The sequence below is a fragment of the Columba livia genome, chromosome 18, assembly GCF_036013475.1.
Source record: "Columba livia isolate bColLiv1 breed racing homer chromosome 18, bColLiv1.pat.W.v2, whole genome shotgun sequence".
Classification (NCBI taxonomy): domain Eukaryota; kingdom Metazoa; phylum Chordata; class Aves; order Columbiformes; family Columbidae; genus Columba; species Columba livia.
This window is the reverse complement of record NC_088619.1, coordinates 7,032,138-7,049,890: the sequence shown is the minus strand read 5'-3', so window position 1 is coordinate 7,049,890 and position 17,753 is coordinate 7,032,138. Positions and strand designations below refer to the sequence as shown.

The window sequence follows — 17,753 nt, the reverse complement described above, 5'->3', positions numbered from 1 at the left end:
CATAATCCAGTATTATTGTCGTGATTCACTTCTTAAACATTACAAAAGAAAAGGCAGGGAGTAAGGATGTCTCCTGGCATCTGCTTATGTATCATGTAGAGAGCCTTTGTAGGGCTAATTGAAAGCTTCTTTCACAACCTGACTGAACTCTGTTTTCTTTACAATAACTGATGAAATTTCTGAGCTTTCAAGCATTCAATGAACTCTTTGGGAACATCCCTCGTCGCTGTGTATTCACACAGGGAACGGGGCCTGCAAGAAGAGCTTCTCCTCATATCAGAGAGGCAGCAGTAGCTACATGTGAGCTGAGATTCCCTTTTGCTGGCAGTGAGCAGCTCTTGGGTACTGCAGACACCACTGGAATGTTTATGAAACGTGAGGCCAGGAGGCATGTGAGAGGTTCAAACCATGCTGACACATCGTGCACATTGTCATTGCCAAGATGCACATCACACACAAGATTTGTGAGCGGGGCTTGTATAACAATTTAAGGTTTACCTGAAGTAATGAAGCATCCACCTGCTCCACACAAAGCCAAAACTTTTGCATTTGCTAAGCCCGTGGGACACTGACAGACTGAACTGGTTGTACCAAGTGCCAACATTTCCATTAAGGCCACAACAGGAAGATCATTGCCCAACTTCAGCATTGTGAAGAACGACTTTGAACCTAACTTCTCTCTGTTGACTGTGGAGGGAAGGTAGGTGCTTACCATAGAGTCTTTCTTACTTCTCTCCTCACTGTTGGGGGTTGTTTGGTAGTAGGAAACTGTGGGTGTTTTAAGTGTGAAGTCAAAACCAAGATACACCCCTCGAGAGAAATCTCTCTTCCCCCTCATGCATGTTAGCAGCACATTGCTAACTTTTTTTAGCAGACAGCTGATGTAGCTGGAAGAAAACAGGCCAGCTCGTGACATACAACCCTTTCTTCAGGTCGTTAACTCATCAGGCAAATAGAGAACAACGAAAAAGACCTCTGAAAATGCTATGGATATCATGGCTCCCAACTGCATCCCTCTTTCTTCTGCTTCTCCCCTGCTTCCCTGGCCACGACGGTACGTACAACATAGATGCTCCTACATTTCACAAGTTTCAGTATTTTCTTTCTCTTTTCTGTTTTTCCTAGATATGCAATACTTTACATTTAATATTTCTTCTCTTGCTTGCGATGTAATTTCTTTTCGTTGTTTCCCATTCGATCCCTCTATTCCTCACTGTTCATTGCATTAGCACTTACTGTTCAGTTTCTTTTGATATTGAGTTTGTCAGAGAACTCTAAGGGTCTCATATGTTTTATAGCTGTGTTTCTTGGTATAGGCTGGAGTTACACCTTCTGCAGTTCTGTTTCTAGAGGGCAGACTAAATTTTTTGCATGAGTTGCCAGAAGCCAATGTTTTTTGTCAAGTCCCTTTCAGCTTTGGGGAGACGTTGAATTGCACAGATCAATGGGAACGAAAGACACCGTAAGTTTTAGGACAGCCAAGAGATGATCTATACAAGATAACAAGACTAAGGTCCAGTCTTACAGAGCTGTTGTGTTGACAGAGTAGTTGTTTTTGAAAACTACTTTGATAATAGATCAAGAGGAACTCTGATATTATAATTTAAATTGCATTTCTTATTTTTAGGTGAAGAAAATGAGAAGTCAACAGACATTATCAGTGTTTTGGAAGGATACTCCATCAGCATAACTTGCTCAATGAAAGGTTCAGAAAATGAAGTGGGAATGTATTTGACAACTAGCATACAGCCGGTCAATGTGGTGTATATTTCCCAGCACAATACTTCATATATCCTTCCTGCTTTGGCTAATCGTGTCAAGTATTCAAAAGAAGGAAGGAATCTCAGGATAACTCTGAACAATGCACGGGAATCTGATTCCAATATCTACCAATGCATTAAGTATGTTAAAAACAAAGAACATCACAAAAAGCTGATTGGGAAGACAACCATAGTAGTGGTGAAAGGTATTGCAATTCTACCTTTTATGTCATGAATTACTAAATGCGGGTATATATTTCAAATCAAAGATTGGAAGAAAGTGTAATGGGAGGGAGAGTCTGACCTGACGTTACCGATGCCCGCTCAGGGGTTGTACTGATTTAAAGGAAAGTATGGGTCTGTTCCCTGAAAAGGTGAAGAAAACACATTAGATAGAACAGTACCAGAAAACCCCCTAGAACATCAGTTCATTACTAATTTAATCCTAGCTACAGGTTTTCACATGAGTCACAGGTTGCTGCAGCAGTTTGGAGACACTGAGGACCCAGAGTTCTTTCCAAAACAGTCACTCAAATCTTTATGAGTAACTACCAAAGCAATGAGCCTTTTTTTGGTTCCAGTTTTTGCAAATCTCTTTTGTTTTTACTGTTTCATCTGAAACGACAAATTGATAATAATTGGGAAACTGGTGCTGGGCAAGGTTTGCAAGTTGGGCATCAGTGAATAAAGGGATGTGAAGTTTTTCTCTTATTAATAAATTATGAATGGACGCAAGCGCTCTTTTCGGCAGTCATTGCTGGTCAGGGGAAGAATTTTTATGTGGGTTTTTTTGTTCTTGTTTTTTTAATTAGAAAAGGGTTAAGTTCATAATATTCTTTGGCAGCTATTTCTCTATGCACCTAACCTTCTGATGAGACCATTTATACCAAAGCATTTTTACCAAAAACCACAGCGTTATCTTTCTTTCCTGTCCCCGAGGCATACAAAACCTAATTGATTGCTGGATCCGTAATAGTCATTTATATCTGTGAAGACTTATCATGTCCTTCCTTAGGCTTCTCTTTTCAAACTTCTTGGCTGTGTTTTCTCAAATGAACTCCATCTTGTTGATTATGTACTGCTTCTCCAATTTATTTTATTATTATAAGTTACCTTAAGTCTCTTTTTGGTTCTGATCCTCTTTTGCCTAGTGCAAATGCACTGTGTTAAGTATGTGGTAGCCAATAATCTCTCTTGTTTTCAGGTAAAACCAGTGGAGTTGTGGAACAGTCACCACTCTATGTCAATCCTCAGCAAGGCCAGTCTGTCAGCATTACGTGTGCATTGAAAAGTTCCCATGAAGAAGAAGAGATTTCCTTGCTCAAGACTCAGATGCAACCCGAAAGAGTGTTACATGTTTTAAGCCAGAATACTTCAAATATTTCCTCTACTTTTGCTAATCGCTTGGAGTATTCAAAGCAAGAAAATAAAATAGTGATAACTCTCCACAACCTACAGAAGAATGACAGTGATATATATGTATGTGCTGGAATGGTGAAGAATTTATCTTTCCTCCTAGTGAACAGTAGAGGCACCATGATGCTGATTAAAGGTACTGTCCTTTTGCTTGTTTAATCATAAATGACTATAGGCATCTTGTATTACAAAAGGTGGACTGAAAACTTGCAGAAATTCGGTTGGGACAGGTGAAGCACTAACTCACGGCTGGATTTGCCATACCTGGGAAAGTTTGGAGAGAGTGCTCAGACTCCTCTGCACCCTGCTGTACTAGGACACAGAGACAGGCACTGTGTTTCTACCTGCCTTGTGCAACCAGAGGGGAATTTTAAAAGAGAAAACTTGGTATAATCCTGCATCTTAAAAAAAAAAAAAGGCCAAAATCCAACAACAAACTCTTCAGCATGCGTGTGAATAATAGCTCAATTTTAGGAAATGAATTAGTGTTTTTAACATCTGTTCTTTGACCTAAATGATCAGTGGTATGGAAGGTAGGGCCTTTGTAGTGTTCTCACTGACCCTTCACAAGCCACCTGCGGTCGTCACCCGCCTCTAGAAAAGCCCAGGGAATGATGTTAATGGGATGAGAAATGGGGCTGCGTAGCATGCTGGTGATAGCTGAATTCCTACTGAACAGTAAATAATAAAAATAGAACCCTACTTTTTCATACTTATTATAATAATAATATAATTTCACATGCAGAAGCAGACCAGACGTACTGCAGTTCCTGGGTCTTATACAGTCTTATCACCGTGGTAGCACTTCTGTTTTCTGCGCTGATTTGCTGCACCATGTACCACGTCAATGTAAGTACGCTGTTACCCTGCCGAAGCAAAACTGAACCGTGTTGAGTGCATAAGTGCCTTGATATTATTTGTAAATAGCGATTCAGTCAGGCAAACATTTGATAAACCCAAAGCACCTCACTATTCTATTTTGCTTCTTTTTTCCTTTTTCTTTCCCTGTCAATTGGGAATGGAGCTGTACACACCAGTCTTGTGATAGATGTAAGAGAACGTTTGGGGAGGACACAAGGGCAACAAAAAGTCATAAAATAGCCTAATGTCTGAAAGCAGCTGTCAGAAAACAATTTTGCTCTGTCCTAGGAAAAAAAGTGACATTTATTTTTCCTTTAATGGGACTATTTATATCCATACTCTGCAGAAAGTGCCCAGAAATTATTTGTCACTGATAGATCCTTCAGCTCCATAAAGATTACTCAAAATTAATAGAATATGGGTCACAGGCAAGGCTCCTGTCTCATTCCTCCACATAGGGCTTCAGTAATGCTAAAACCCAGCAGCACGACACCATTCTGGTAAAGCCAAACTGGTCTCTTGTGTCATCAGCAGCAAACTAAGGATAAACATTTATGTTGGGGCCACAGTTACACTCAACTCTTGAAGGAAATATTAAGTCAAATTACATCAGACTGAGAATAGAAAGTTATATAAATAGGTTAGATAGGACAATTTCCACCTAATCCTCTAAGTTCTCATTGGGTTCTGAGGGGAATTTTCAAAGTACATTTCCACTTTGAACAGATGGACTCCTAACATGTGAATTATGTCCCTCCTTGGTGAGGGTCTTTTCAAGCTCTGTTCTGAATGGTGCTTTGCTTTGCTTTGCAGATGAAGAAATACTTTCACAAAAGAAAACCAAATGCAGTATATGAAGATATGTCTTACAGTTCTAGACTTAACACCTTGATCAGAAACGTTTACTCCACTGGCGATTAAGTTTCTGCCAGCTGGGACCATGCGTGGATCAACCACTCCTTTACAGGTCTCTCTGAGAGCAGCCCGATGCAGTAGCTGAACTGAAAATCCTGTCATCTGCCTTCTTCAGAGGAGGGAGAAACCTGCCTCATTTCCCAAGCCGCTTCTGTTTTTCTGACAACTTGTGAAGCTTATTTTTTTTAAAGGTACAGAAAATGTAGAGAACTGTACAGAAAATGTAGAGAACTGCACATATCCTGCCCATGTGTTTGCAGTGTTGTGTGGAAAGTAGTATTTTTGGACTATGCGTTTAGTTAGATGCAACATATGGGCTCATTTCTTTGACTGATAAATAACCCGTTCAGGGAAGGTGGGATAGAGTTAAAAGTTTGGTTCTGAGCTTTGATAAGTGCTCAGGAAGACCAGAACAGGCGTGTTTAATGATATTCAATGGATCCACATATGCACGGATAACAGTTCTCTTCTGAATCCTCGCTGGGTCTGCCCAAGAGCTCAGGTAAACTACTCTCAACAGTTACAGCAAAGAAATCTCTTCTGAAGACAAATCAGAACCTTCATGGCAGAGTGCATTATAAGTGAAATGTTAGATATGTGTGGGCTCACCTATTCAAAGAACATAATGGTCCCATAAAAATGCAATCAAGTCTAGATTTCGAATTACTGCTTTTGTCAGAGATGCTGGTGTGGTGTGCGTCTTGACAGGGTTGACATGCAAAATGACTAGACTCAAGGAACGACGGCTTTGTGGGACAGCAGAAAAATTTCTGATGTGCTGGTGGTGTCTCGAACTCCAGATGTCTTAGGGCTACAAAGCAGAATGCATTTTTCCAGGTCAATGACTCTATACTGAATAGTGCAAGGTGATCTAATCTGGGATAACGCCAATGCCTGTATTCCAGTCTGGCATGGGTGAGTCTGATCCAAAATCACTCTTAACAAGGGAATTTATCAAAAACTCACATCAGTTAAACAGAAACTAAATTTAGTCTAGTAATGGCTTAGAACAGGTTGCTATGATAAGCTTAACTCTCCTCTAGCTAAGAAAGGGCTGTGGCTTCCCCTGGGGACGTTTTTGTTTTGCAGAGCTGGGTCCACTGTGGCAAGTCAACAATCTTGCGTGCCTAGAGGTATGTCAAGTTGTCCTCTTTAGAGGCAGGATTGAAAGCGTTGGCTTGTGGCTTCTGGGACAGGCTGAGACTGGAATTTTTCTGTATTGATGTATTTGTTTAGTTTTTTGAGGGGTTAGGGCCAGTTTGCCATCGATGGGAGTTCATAGCTAGAGCTATGGCACAGGTGAGCTCTTGAGGCCACAGCTTGCCCAGCCAAATCTGTCACTGGGGACAGCCCATCGCCTTACAAATGTCACTTGAGAAATGCAGTGTACCAGACCCGAGGGGAAATCTGCTGGAGGAGGGACAGGTTTACCTTGTACCAGAGAGGTGTCTGCTGATGGCAGAACCTGCAATCCTCACACAGCTGCACCTGAATAAAATGACGTTTGTGATTGTGGCTTTGTGCAGTTGCTCGATATTTTTATACATGTATTAAAGACTGTTTCACATATCTTGTAAAGGAATGCAAGTTATCGAATGCACTGTTTCTTTTACTGGTTTCTTTTTGGTTTTGTTTTGGTTTGGTTTTTTTTTTTTCCTTTAAATAGAGTGATTCAAAGTCTTCTTGCAAAATGCAGTATAACTTGCTCCTAACAACACCTCAACAGACAACATAATAACTATTTTCCACTTTATGTACATAATCTACATGTGGGATTTCTTTCATTTTAAAACTGGTCACTGAATAAAATACCAAACAACACAATGTATATTCATGCAATCCTTTCACAGTGGCTAAGATGAAATTCCTGAAGAACTAAAAATGTCAAATGGAGACTGGCAAGAAACAAGATGGCCCCGGAGAAGCTTGTCCCGTCCTTTGAATGGCACAGTGAACCGGGTCAGGGGGACTGAGTGCCACAGGGTTCGCTATATCTGGAGCAGGAGATGGCACCTCACCACTGTTGTCCCTGTCTAATGTCCCCACAAATGGGTCCCCAGCACAGTCCCTTGTCCTGTCATGGGTGTCCCTCGCCATGGGAGCTCAGCTGCTCGCAGCAGGCCCCATTGCTATGGTAACAGGTGGCCTTGTGGCACCCCTGGCACCTGCACACCCCAAAGCTGCTCCCAACGGAAAAAATAGATACCAAACTAGGAACTAAGGTGACCATAGTCAATCCCTCTGTGTCACATTTTCGTTTTTGAAAAAAGGTGCAGGTTTAGTGGAAAAGTGCAGTGCTTGCAGAGAGACAAGGTACAGAGGTTCGAGATGAGCAAACTGGCATTTGACATCAGCTTTCTGTAGCAATACGACTGTGCAAATGTGACCACAACTGTAAAAAAAACCCAACAACCTGTGAAACAGTAGTAGAGGTGGTTTCTTTGGCTCGGGGTAAATAAAAAGAAGGAAAAAAAGTAATACTTAGCTGAGGAAAATGGCTTATAGTGAGAAATTTCATGAGTTGTATCTGTGTGGAGGGGTAGAACATCAGCCCCATAATAACCCTAAGTTGTAGTGAATTAACTGCTTGAAGAGAACTGCTGGGGAAATTAGCCCAGTGGTGTCAGCATGCGTTTGGTATTTGCTGTTCAGGAAGGCTGAAGAGGTCCTAAAATGCAGTGTGGTCTCAGAGCTTCCCTGGAAGGCAGACAAATGGAATTTTTCATCTCCGGAGTTGAAGACAGGATTGCTCTGGGCTTATCCTGTTGCCTTGGCTGTTTTTATCTCCTGTCCCTGCACTGCAGAGGGAAATGATTTTCAAGGAGAGGTGGGAAGTGCAGTGTAAGGCTCTGAGAACAAGCCAAGACCCCAGCAGCGAGAATGGTCTCAGGGTATTAGTGAGGTCCCCAACCCCATTTTATGGGATAAAGGACAGAAACCGCAGCTGGAAGCAAAACAACCTCGGATGGAGGAGCAGAACTACAGCTCCAGTATCAGAATTGACCTCACGGGGTGGAGAAAGCCGAGGCAGCTGAGCAAGGACAGTGCATCAGCACAGAGAAACCACAACAGGTGGGGTACAAACCACGTCAGCAGTGACGCAGGGGACCAGGTCTGCATGGAGAGGCCTGGGCTGAGCTTGCGGGAAGGGGAGAGCTCATCAGAAATAATTACTTACTTGCAAAACTGGAGAGACCAGCCAGCACATGTAGGTTGCCACTGACGAACCCGTAGGCTCAATAAAATTCAACTAAGAAAAGCATTTTCACCCTTTGACTAAAGCACATCTGACAAATACGTTTTAACTCAGACACCAAGGAGGTTGATAAGCCGAGCGGAGCCACAAAACTTTTTTCAGGAGGACAACACATGGGACAGAAGTAGGTTTTCCTCTTGTAGTGGCTTGCAACATATTGTAGGACACTGGATTATTCCCAGTGACGATCCTGCAAACAAATGTTTGTACGCTTCTAGAAGCTTTCTGTACTACGTGACATATTTCAAAAGCCAACATTGGAGCTATTTTCTTCCACTTGTCTGCCACTGGCTGCTGCCTGTGATAATTTCCAACAACTCATGTATGAGACCTTCCGTTACTATTTGGAGGATATGACCAAAATACATGCAGCACTGCTGGTTCTGGTGAAGACAAGCCACTGACTGGTGATTTCTCAAGGTCCCTTTGTGAGTGAAAAATATATTTCCATTCATGGCATAAACCTTTTGTAAGCACTTGTTTTTCAAGGCATTTAGTTTCTTTTTGAATGTTTTGTAACACTCGCCATCGTGTTTTAGCAGTCAGCTTACAGTCAATTTGAAAACATGCAGCTTTTTCTGGTAGTTCACAGGTTTGATTTTCACATGGTTTAGAGCTCTGAAGTGCTGGAAATGTCTTCTCAGTGCCATTTTTTTAAGCTGACGTCTTTGGTTAATATGCTTCTGCTCTAGTTAATGATTTTTTTCTGCTGCTCAACATCTATTTTTAGAGTATTTGTATTGTCATGCATAGTTCCTAATACTATTCCAAATACTTCAGTAATGACTGGATACTGGCAATGTGCAGCATGCAAGAAATCTTCTGAATTAAGACACAGAGGGCAATAGGTGTGGATGTGATATTAGCTCCGCTCTTTCTTTTCTTGTGGTGCTCTCTCTCTGTACGTGTTGCCTTTCCTAGACCAGCCTCCTGAGAAACCACAGACACAAGTTCACTGCTCATGGTTTGCACCTGCATTATGTTATGTTTGGTCAGAGACATCATTGACTGCAAGCTTGTGGGAGAGTGACATTTAAGGTATATAGCTGTGGTCTCGTCTGCTTTTTAAGGGTGGATGGTGAGGTGACATTTTGTCCAAATGCCTGTGACTTCTGAGAAACTTATTCAAGAAGTACTTCGTACCATCCCCATGGATTTCTCTGTGACTCTCCTTCTCGTACACTGTGCTGCTCATAGTGCAGGTTTTGTAAGGAATCTCCTGAAAACGATGGCGGTTGGTGATGCTAACAGCTTTTGGACTCAAAACTCTCTCTAAAGAGAAAACCAGTTCAACGTTTAAAAAAAGCCATTAACTTGAAACTGTGCATGTGTGTGTGTACACACTGCAGGTGAAGAAACTACAGTTCCTAATGACTGTCAAAGCTAAAATTAAAAACAGAGGCCTTCCTTAGAGAGCCACATACTCCTCCCTTTCAGAGGCTGTTTTGGAAATAAAGTTTTTGCATGCAGAAATAATTATATTTAGGTCTTAGCCAAAACAGGAGACAGCTGAGAGCTTCTAGGAGGTTTTCAGCTCATAGAGAAACTCAAATGAACAGTCTGAGGCTTTGCAGCTTTGAGACGTGCTCAGAACTGGGTGAAGCAGGAGGCATCCATCCTCCAAAGGATGTCTGTTGTCCTCCTGGTTCATTTATTGTTAAATCTCACCATTATGACCATGGCACGTTAGCAAATAGCGCTCTTGGCTGGAGGCAGAGGTGGGCTGTTTGTTCAATTCTAGTTATTCACTTAGACCTGAGGGCACCACTTTGGTGGAACAAAAAGAGAGGCAGAAATAATCATGATAAAAATGATTACATTAATTAATACCCGCTTTCTTCAGCTAGCTTCTCTTAGGCTGCTCTCACGCCTCAAGAAACGTATTGTGGTCTTTGTGGTAAAGATGCAGCAGCCTGGCTGCTGCAGGGGTGCTCGAGGTGTTACGTCTCTATCTGCCACCCAGCGCTGATGCAGAATGGGCTGCTCAGTGGTGTGGCTTGTCACTGTCCTGGGAGATGGACTCGTGATAATGTTCTTCAGAAAATGGTGGTTCCTGTGTGCTAGGAAGGGCTGTCGCGCTGCTTCTGCAGAGCAGAAAGACTCAGGTGCACAAGCTGACTGGACACAGCCTCGCTAAGTCCTTCTCTGAACCCTCATCAGCGGGTGACCTGGCCTGCAGTCCCTCACTGTCTGTCTCCCACGCTGTGCTCTGTATTACAGCTGGTTGTGGCCGCCAGGTTAGTCAGTGGAAACAGTTCCTTGCTGGCTCAAGACGGGCCTGCTTTGACAGTGTTCTCCTTGTGGTTTACTAACAAGCATCTGTAAAGCACGAAGTTCACACTGTAATAAAGAACCTCTTGACCACATAAACGTGCCTTGCTGGCTCAGCATGGTTGCTCTGATACTCCTGCAGTTGGGGCAGAGCTGCAGTCCTACTGGCAACAGCCAGTATTTGAATAAGGCTTGATCTGCTCAGAGCATTATGCATTCACTAATTAACTCAATATTCTGCTTTTTTCCATTTTAAAGAAGAGAAGCGAGGCACTAGGTTGCTGATGCCACTGGACCCAGGCCACGCAGCAACTTGGAGGCTGAGTCAGGCAGTAAAGCACTTTTCATTCCTGCAGATCATGCAGGCCCACCAACATAAACATGTCCTGCGTATTTCTATTCTGTTATTGTATGGAATGAGGCAGAAAAGGGTAATATGACAATCAAACCTCTTCAGCTCTGAGCTGGCACCACTTTCATTACTTCACATTGAAAGGGTTTGATTTTTAATCTTTGATCTCATCTACTTCCTAACACAAAGACTCATGAGAAAGCATCTCCTGATTTTACACCATGCCTGCTTTCTTTTTTTTTTCATCAGAACTTTTGGCTTGTGCTAGCGGCATGTTGTAAGTGGCTTTTCTCTGTGGTCGGTGACTATAACATCTCTGTCACCAAAACCTATTATCAGCTGACCTTGCTCTGTCAGTCACAAATGATACAATCTGAGATTTTATCTTTTGGTGTGGTTTGTTTATCTCAAATAGCACCTCTGACATTAGAGTGGAGATTTGAATAGGGTGTTTATGACCACTTACATATCCTGCAGGGTGACAAGCCACACCGCTGAGCAGCCTATTCTGCATCAGCGCTGGGTGGCAGATAGTAACACCTTAAGCATCCCTGCAGGATGTGTACATATCCTGCCAACAGAAAGAGCCTTTCAGCTCACGTGCTACATCACTTTCTTTGGGCATTTCCACATTGTACTTGTACATCTCTCCTCTGCGTATTTCTAGTTCAATTTGACACCAGACTGTACTAGTCACTCTGAGCTGGGACATGGCAGTTGTGATGTGCTACTGAATTCTGCCAAGTGGCCCAGCTGTTTGATCATCCCAAGGTTGGTGTTAACATGTTCATATGAAAGAGATTCTTGAATGCTCTTTGATTTGAGTCATATATAGACCAACTTACAGATTATTTGGCAATATATTATTAGTTCTGAAAGATCCTTTGCTGGTTGAAGTAACTTTTTTATAGTAAATATTAAGTGTGCTCAGCTGTACAAAGGTCCCCTTGAAGCAACCCTAATTTACTAACACTACACAGGTGGGTATAGAGTCCATCTCAGAGCAGGAGGAGGCAGGAAACTAATTCCCCCAGGAAGGTTCCTGCGGTTGAACTGAACGGGCAATGAGGTGCAGCTGGGGCTGCTTTTGCGCTCAGGGATTCACAGTATAAATCAGGAGCAGAAGGAGGGGAGGCTGGTTTGCTTGAGCTCTCAGCCAGGATTTTTGGGTAAGTGCTGTATTATTCTTGTTGGTTTTAAAGCTGCATTATTAAAAAAAAAAATGTAGAGAAGTGTTCTTTAGTCCTGTCATACATTTCCTTCTTTGGTTTTGGACGGTTTTCTAGTAATTATGGGTCCAGCAACTCTATATTAGAAGTACTATAAGATGATAGCTGAATTGTTGTTCTTTGGGGCTTTGGAGCAGGCTGTGGTGGTTATGGGGAAGAACATGATTAGAGGAGCGTATGAAGCATCATTACTGTATTCTGGGAGAAGCTTGCTCTCAGAAAAGCAATCCAGCTCTGTGTGCTAACCTGCTGTGTTACCTGTGTAAAACATGACCTTGTGTGAGTGGTATACAATACATTTTTGAAAGTAAATTAAATGTGATAATTGTCAGTACAAAGTTATCCTGGAAAGAGTGAGAAGTGTTTATAGTTTAAGTCCCTGAGGTGTTTGGAAAAGCTGAGGAGTGATGTATTCTGCTCTGAGGAAGCTGTACCAGAGCAGTGCTGGTGGGAAGAAGGTGCTGTACCTGCCCACTGTCTCCATACACCCAGCATGGCTCTTAGCCATGGCTCATGCATTGTGCTTGATCTAGCAGTGGTCTCAACCAAGCCAGCAAGCAAATGAGGTGACTTTATAACCTTTTGCAGCTCTGCTATGTCTTAGTGGTTGTTTTAAATGTAGTAACACGCATCTTGCGTATTGACTGCCATCACCTTCCTGGTACAGCGCTTTGTCTGTGACTGTCCTTACTCTAACAGGTCTCTTAAATTAGCTCCTAAGGTATTTTTACCATTTTCAACTGTGCTGCGAGCCTATGATCAAAAAGGCTCATGCATTGCCTCAGCAACTAGACACTGTGTTGTGAATTTTTCCATATTGTTTGTGTTGGCAACATATCTTCTTAGCAGCAAGTTTGGTTTGTGAGAGTTGGAGGCTGCATTTTTATTCTTTGTTGGTCTTTCCCTCCCCGCTTTTGTGTGCTACTCATTTCCTTTGTAACAAAACAGGACACGTCTTCAAGAACCACAAGAACAACAAGCGTGGGCTCTGAGGTGCTTCAATTTACTACATCAGATTCCAGTTAAAGCTGCCTTTAATGCTGTCAAAAGGCCTGGCCTGTTGTGGAGCAAGGAGAAGGGAGGTTGTTACTATGAGATTCTTTACAGCTGGAGGAAAAGGAAATACCAGAGGCTATTAGAAGGAAACACATATTTAATACTCTGAGGTCTCAAATGGTTTTACTTTTTGCCTCCTTTTTTTCATATCTCTGGAAGTATGTTTAAAAGACTTTAAATGGTGGATATTACAGTAGGAGTTGGCTTCAGTACTTAACTGGAAAACACTTGATCGCATATTTGTGATTAGTGGTATGATAGCATAGGGATTTTTATTAATATCTGTTCATATGCTTGGTTTGAGGCACCACTTGCCACCCCTCTGGGTGTTTCCATTAATGAGGGAAAACACTGGCTTGTTAAAAATATATCCTTTTAAGAGAACGGGAAAATGTACAGGATGGTACCAAAACATGGGAAGAGGCACCTTGGCAGATGCCAAAGCAGAACTAATGGGCTAAAGCCAGTGAAGATCAGAGGTGATAGAAGTGTAGGGCTGGAAAGGACTCTGAGAGGTCATCAGGTCCACACCTCTACTACAAAAACTAATTAGCTGTGCCTAGGGCTAGACCTTGCCAGGAGTTCAGTGCTTGTCCAACCAGCTCCTGAAGGCTCCTGCTGGTGGCATAATTCAGAAAGTCTGTGCTAGGGTTTAATTTCCTTGTAGTTTGTCCGGCCTGATACTGAGCTGTGCTCAAATATAGCATGTACCTGGGAGTGGCAGGCAAACAAAACTGCTCTGTCATTTGAGTAGTATCCATGGTATGGTTTGGCTGAGGACAGGGGACCTTGAAGGTACTGCTGCCTGAGAGACTCACAATAAACCTTGTGTAGAGCTGGTAGCAACACAAAAAGAGTTAATGAGAGAGATTATTGATGTGTAATTTGTGTTTAATAAGAAAACATAATTCCTAAAGCAGTTTAAGGCTGAGCAGGTAGATGAGTCAGTCGTGTGGAGGGGCTCGATATGCAAGCAGGGTCAAGAGACTGATGTACCTGCCAGGGGAGGTTGTGGTGAGCAGAGGGACGTGCTCCCTGCTGGGTTGATGGGACAGCAGCTGACAGTTGTGCTCCTCATGGTAAGGGCAGTATCTAAATCTCTAGTGCTTTCTGCATGTACATACAGACACATGTGGGTGAAAGAATGTTCTCCACCTCCCATCCTGAGCCTATTCCTATCAAATATTCATCAGAGGAAGTTTTTCATCTGTACATTTTGCATTATTCAGGCTTAGAGGTATTTCAGTGACTTTCATGTTGCCTACAGGATTTAGATAGTAGGGATAAAACAGAAGCCTCTTTAATTTTCTACATTTAAGATTTCTGCTTCATTAAAATTCTTTTGAAGATTAGTCTTAATGATAGATGTTTAACTTGGAGTCTTCCTCTCAGGAAAAATGAGCTCACAAATGAAAAGAGAAGAACCCACTCCAGAGAAATCTCTGCAATGTGACCATCAGCCATGGGTGGATGATGCAGGTAGTTGTATTTATTTTCAATACTTACCTTACCACAAAGGGCCTGCATTTAACCCCAGTGTGTAAGAGACAACTGCTGCTTCCATATACTCCTCCAGGATAAAAATGAGAGTATTGTCCTTTGAGTAATTCTTTGAGACATTGTAAAAAAACAGACAATATTGAGCCAGTTTGAACCGAATTGTAAGCTATTAGTATTCAGTACTTGTTTTTACATACAAAATTTTGGTTTGATGTGCTGCAGTGCCTGATTTTTCAGAGACTGTGAAGCGTCTGACTTGCTGCTTACAGAGACTGAGGATGTTTCCCATCCTCTGAAAGGCAAGTGTGCTATTTGCTGCCATGAAATTTAAGATTTAGGGGCGGACAACAGCTGGACACAAATTTTTTGAAGAACACATTACTATTATATTTGATACTCTATAGTCATACAAAGTTTCTGAAGAGGTTACCTTGCATATCATGCTTGATTACTCATTAGCAAACAAACCAGGATGTTTGACATGAAGATAAAATTATAGCATCCATATATAAAAGCATCTCAGGTTGGTTGTAACCTCTCTTGTGTTTTTGTGGCACAGAGGAGAAGAGGAGGCACCAATGTTGTACAAATGGTATCTTTGGGTGAGTGATGCAGAGACTTGTGCGCAGCCTTCTCTGTACTGAATTTAGTAAAGACTGTCATATTACGGTTGTCAGTGCTTGTTACCTAAAATACCAAATGAGGAAACAGCCTCTCTTCTGAGCACAGCCTGGGTCCAGAGGACATGGACAGACTCTGGCTGGGACTGGGGATGGTGCTTGACATCCTCCTTTTCAGGTGTTTTTTCCAAACATTCACAGTTTCTGGCTTCTAAAGAGAAAAACCCTGAAGCACATCACTCTCTGATAGGAAACAGATGGATAATTAAGTGCTGGTATTTTCAAAGATCACTTCCCAAGGAGCCCCCTTGGGAAGGCAGGCAGGCTTGCTTTGCAGACTGCTCTGAGGAGCTCTTGGGTTGTTTCCATAGTTCTTAGCAAAAAAGAATTCTAACTTTATCTGCTTACGCTGGAGTTTGCTGCAATTGTGTCCCCCTTGGTTTGCATTAGCAGAGCTTACTTCAGTGTAGCAAAAGTGTTAGAAGGGTGTGAGCTGGTCAAGTGCTTTTAACATGGGTGGTTAGAGCAGGTTGAATGTTTTCATCTGAAGAAAATGAGATATTAGAGAAATGTTTATTTTAAACCACAAGCAAAAGACAGCAGCTTTGTAGACTAAACTACCAATCTTGCAGAGAAGCACCAGAGTGTCAAAGAGCTGCTGAATTTCAGTGTAATGTGCCTTCCCTATGTGTGTATTTGTTTGGGAGCTGGTGTTGTGGGTATGTGTGTATATGTAGGAAGAGTTCATCCTCAGTTTTCCCTCTCCATTTTCTACAGCTGTCTGTGCTAGGTGTTCTGGCGCAAAGATCTCAGCAAGGAGGAAGACTGAAGTTGTTGTAGTTGGAGGAAAACAAACAAATTGTGGGTGTGCTGCAGAGGTTTTCATTTTTGCTACAGTCTGTTCCTCTCGATGGGCTTTAGCAGACAACCAGTTCAGATGTAGATGTCCACACTGCAGATAAGCCTGGACTAGTGGATCCCAGACCATGCAGTGGAGTCCCTTTGGAAAGCACTGGCAGTGGAGCTGGGAGCATCCCAGTAAATCCCAGTAACACTGGCATGTGGGGGAGAGAGGGGAAAACAATGAAGCAGCTTCCAGTGGTTTCATTCCTATTAGGACTTTTATGAAAGGATTTCAGTGTGCTTTACACTGAGATTGGAAGAGACTGTTGTTAATTAAATAATTAGCTGTTTAAAATGTATTTATTAGGGCTTAACAGCCAGGCTGCAGATATGCATCAATTACAGAGCCACAATATCTGCAATAAATGTTTCTCACCCCATAATCAAATGTGGCTTAATTAGGCAATGCTGGGAGAACAGTCGTAATAAATAGAGTGGGTAAGACTTGCCTTCATAATTGAGATTTAATCAGCAAACTCTTGTATGTTCATTGAATAATTGATTATTCTACACGTTTATCAGGGATTAAAAACTCAGTGGTAGATATGCAAATCCCCTTGTATTAAACACATCTGAAATTCTTGAATACCGTTTAATGCGTATTAACATTCTGATTAGATCTAAATGACATATGCATTGTAGATCTAGCTTCTGCAGTAGGCTATTTTATTGCTATTTATCACTTTTTCTTCTTCTTCCTCCAAGCTAAACAGCTTGTGTTTGTTGCTTTGTAAGTAGCTGTAGGAGATGGACAGAAATAGGCTATGGGGAAGTGAAATGGAGATGGCATCTTGTGTTTTCCTGGAACGAGTCACCTGTCCTAGATGGTACAGCAGGAAATACTTTCACACCGGCTGATAATGAGGAGACTAAACCAAATAAAGTAGTCAATCAGAAGATGCTGAAGAGTTCCTGCCATATTTAGTGCTGTGTGTGTGGTAGGACAAGCATGTAGAAATGTCCATGGACAAAATAAAAATTAAAAGCCACAAGCTAAAAATCAGAACCCACATGCAGAAGCCTTAATGATGGTGGGAGATGTGGATGAACAGTGTGTTATTGAAGAACCAGCAGAAGTTGTGTCCCACTGGCTGGTGGCAGTTGTTGCAGGAGAGATGCTGCTGCCCTGCAAAGCCCATGAGAAACAGCCCTGGACCTTCTGGGAGAACTTTTTCTCAAAGGAAAATGGGTTCACCTCACTCAAGTTGTACTTGTAGATGGCCTTTTCCTGATGGTTAAGGCTGGAGTAAGAATGTGAAGGAACATGAAGTTGTGGTTAGTTTTCTGCTCATCTCTGAAGTGGGATCTGAGCAGCAGATTAACATCCCCGTGAAAAGTGAAAGCACCATTTAAACCAAGGAGGTGTCCCAGGACTGTACCTTGGCAAATCCCCCTTTATGTTGTTTGGTTCATACTCCATCACACTCTGTGCTGGGGGCACAGACGGTGTCTTGGGTTCTTGAAAGCAAGGCACAGAAATGTCACAGGAGGAGACACACCGAGCTAAGAGATTTTGGTGATGGTTTAACTGTTAGTAGCAGAGCCCTGGTAACAACAGAACTATTAGTATTTATTTTTTCTGCACTGATCCTCTCCTGCATTCATCATTCATGC

At 42.2% G+C, this 17,753-nt stretch overlaps 2 protein-coding genes across 3 annotated transcripts in view; both read left to right on the top strand.

The window, feature by feature from the left end:
* Positions 1-67: 67 nt before the first annotated feature.
* Positions 68-6,468, top strand: LOC135575242 (uncharacterized). Its single transcript, XM_065034710.1, has 6 exons — positions 68-700; positions 933-1,054; positions 1,628-1,966; positions 2,965-3,312; positions 3,922-4,025; positions 4,851-6,468. The coding sequence occupies exons 2-6, from the start codon at positions 982-984 to the stop codon at positions 4,956-4,958; spliced, it is 972 nt and encodes a 323-aa protein (XP_064890782.1). The 5' UTR covers positions 68-700; positions 933-981; the 3' UTR covers positions 4,959-6,468.
* A 5,471-nt stretch (positions 6,469-11,939) lies between these two features.
* SEPTIN9 (septin 9) overlaps positions 11,940-17,753 on the top strand; it is a 142,529-nt gene continuing 136,715 nt past the window's right edge. The window contains exons 1-2 of one of the 2 annotated variants that reach the window (XM_021288573.2): positions 11,943-12,000; positions 14,509-14,595. In XM_021288573.2, coding sequence (XP_021144248.1) covers positions 14,514-14,595 — 82 coding nt within the window. In that variant the 5' untranslated portion in view covers positions 11,943-12,000; positions 14,509-14,513. Of the gene's footprint in view, positions 12,001-14,508; positions 14,596-17,753 lie in introns of both variants that reach the window. The other variant, XM_065034700.1, reaches the window with a different exon arrangement.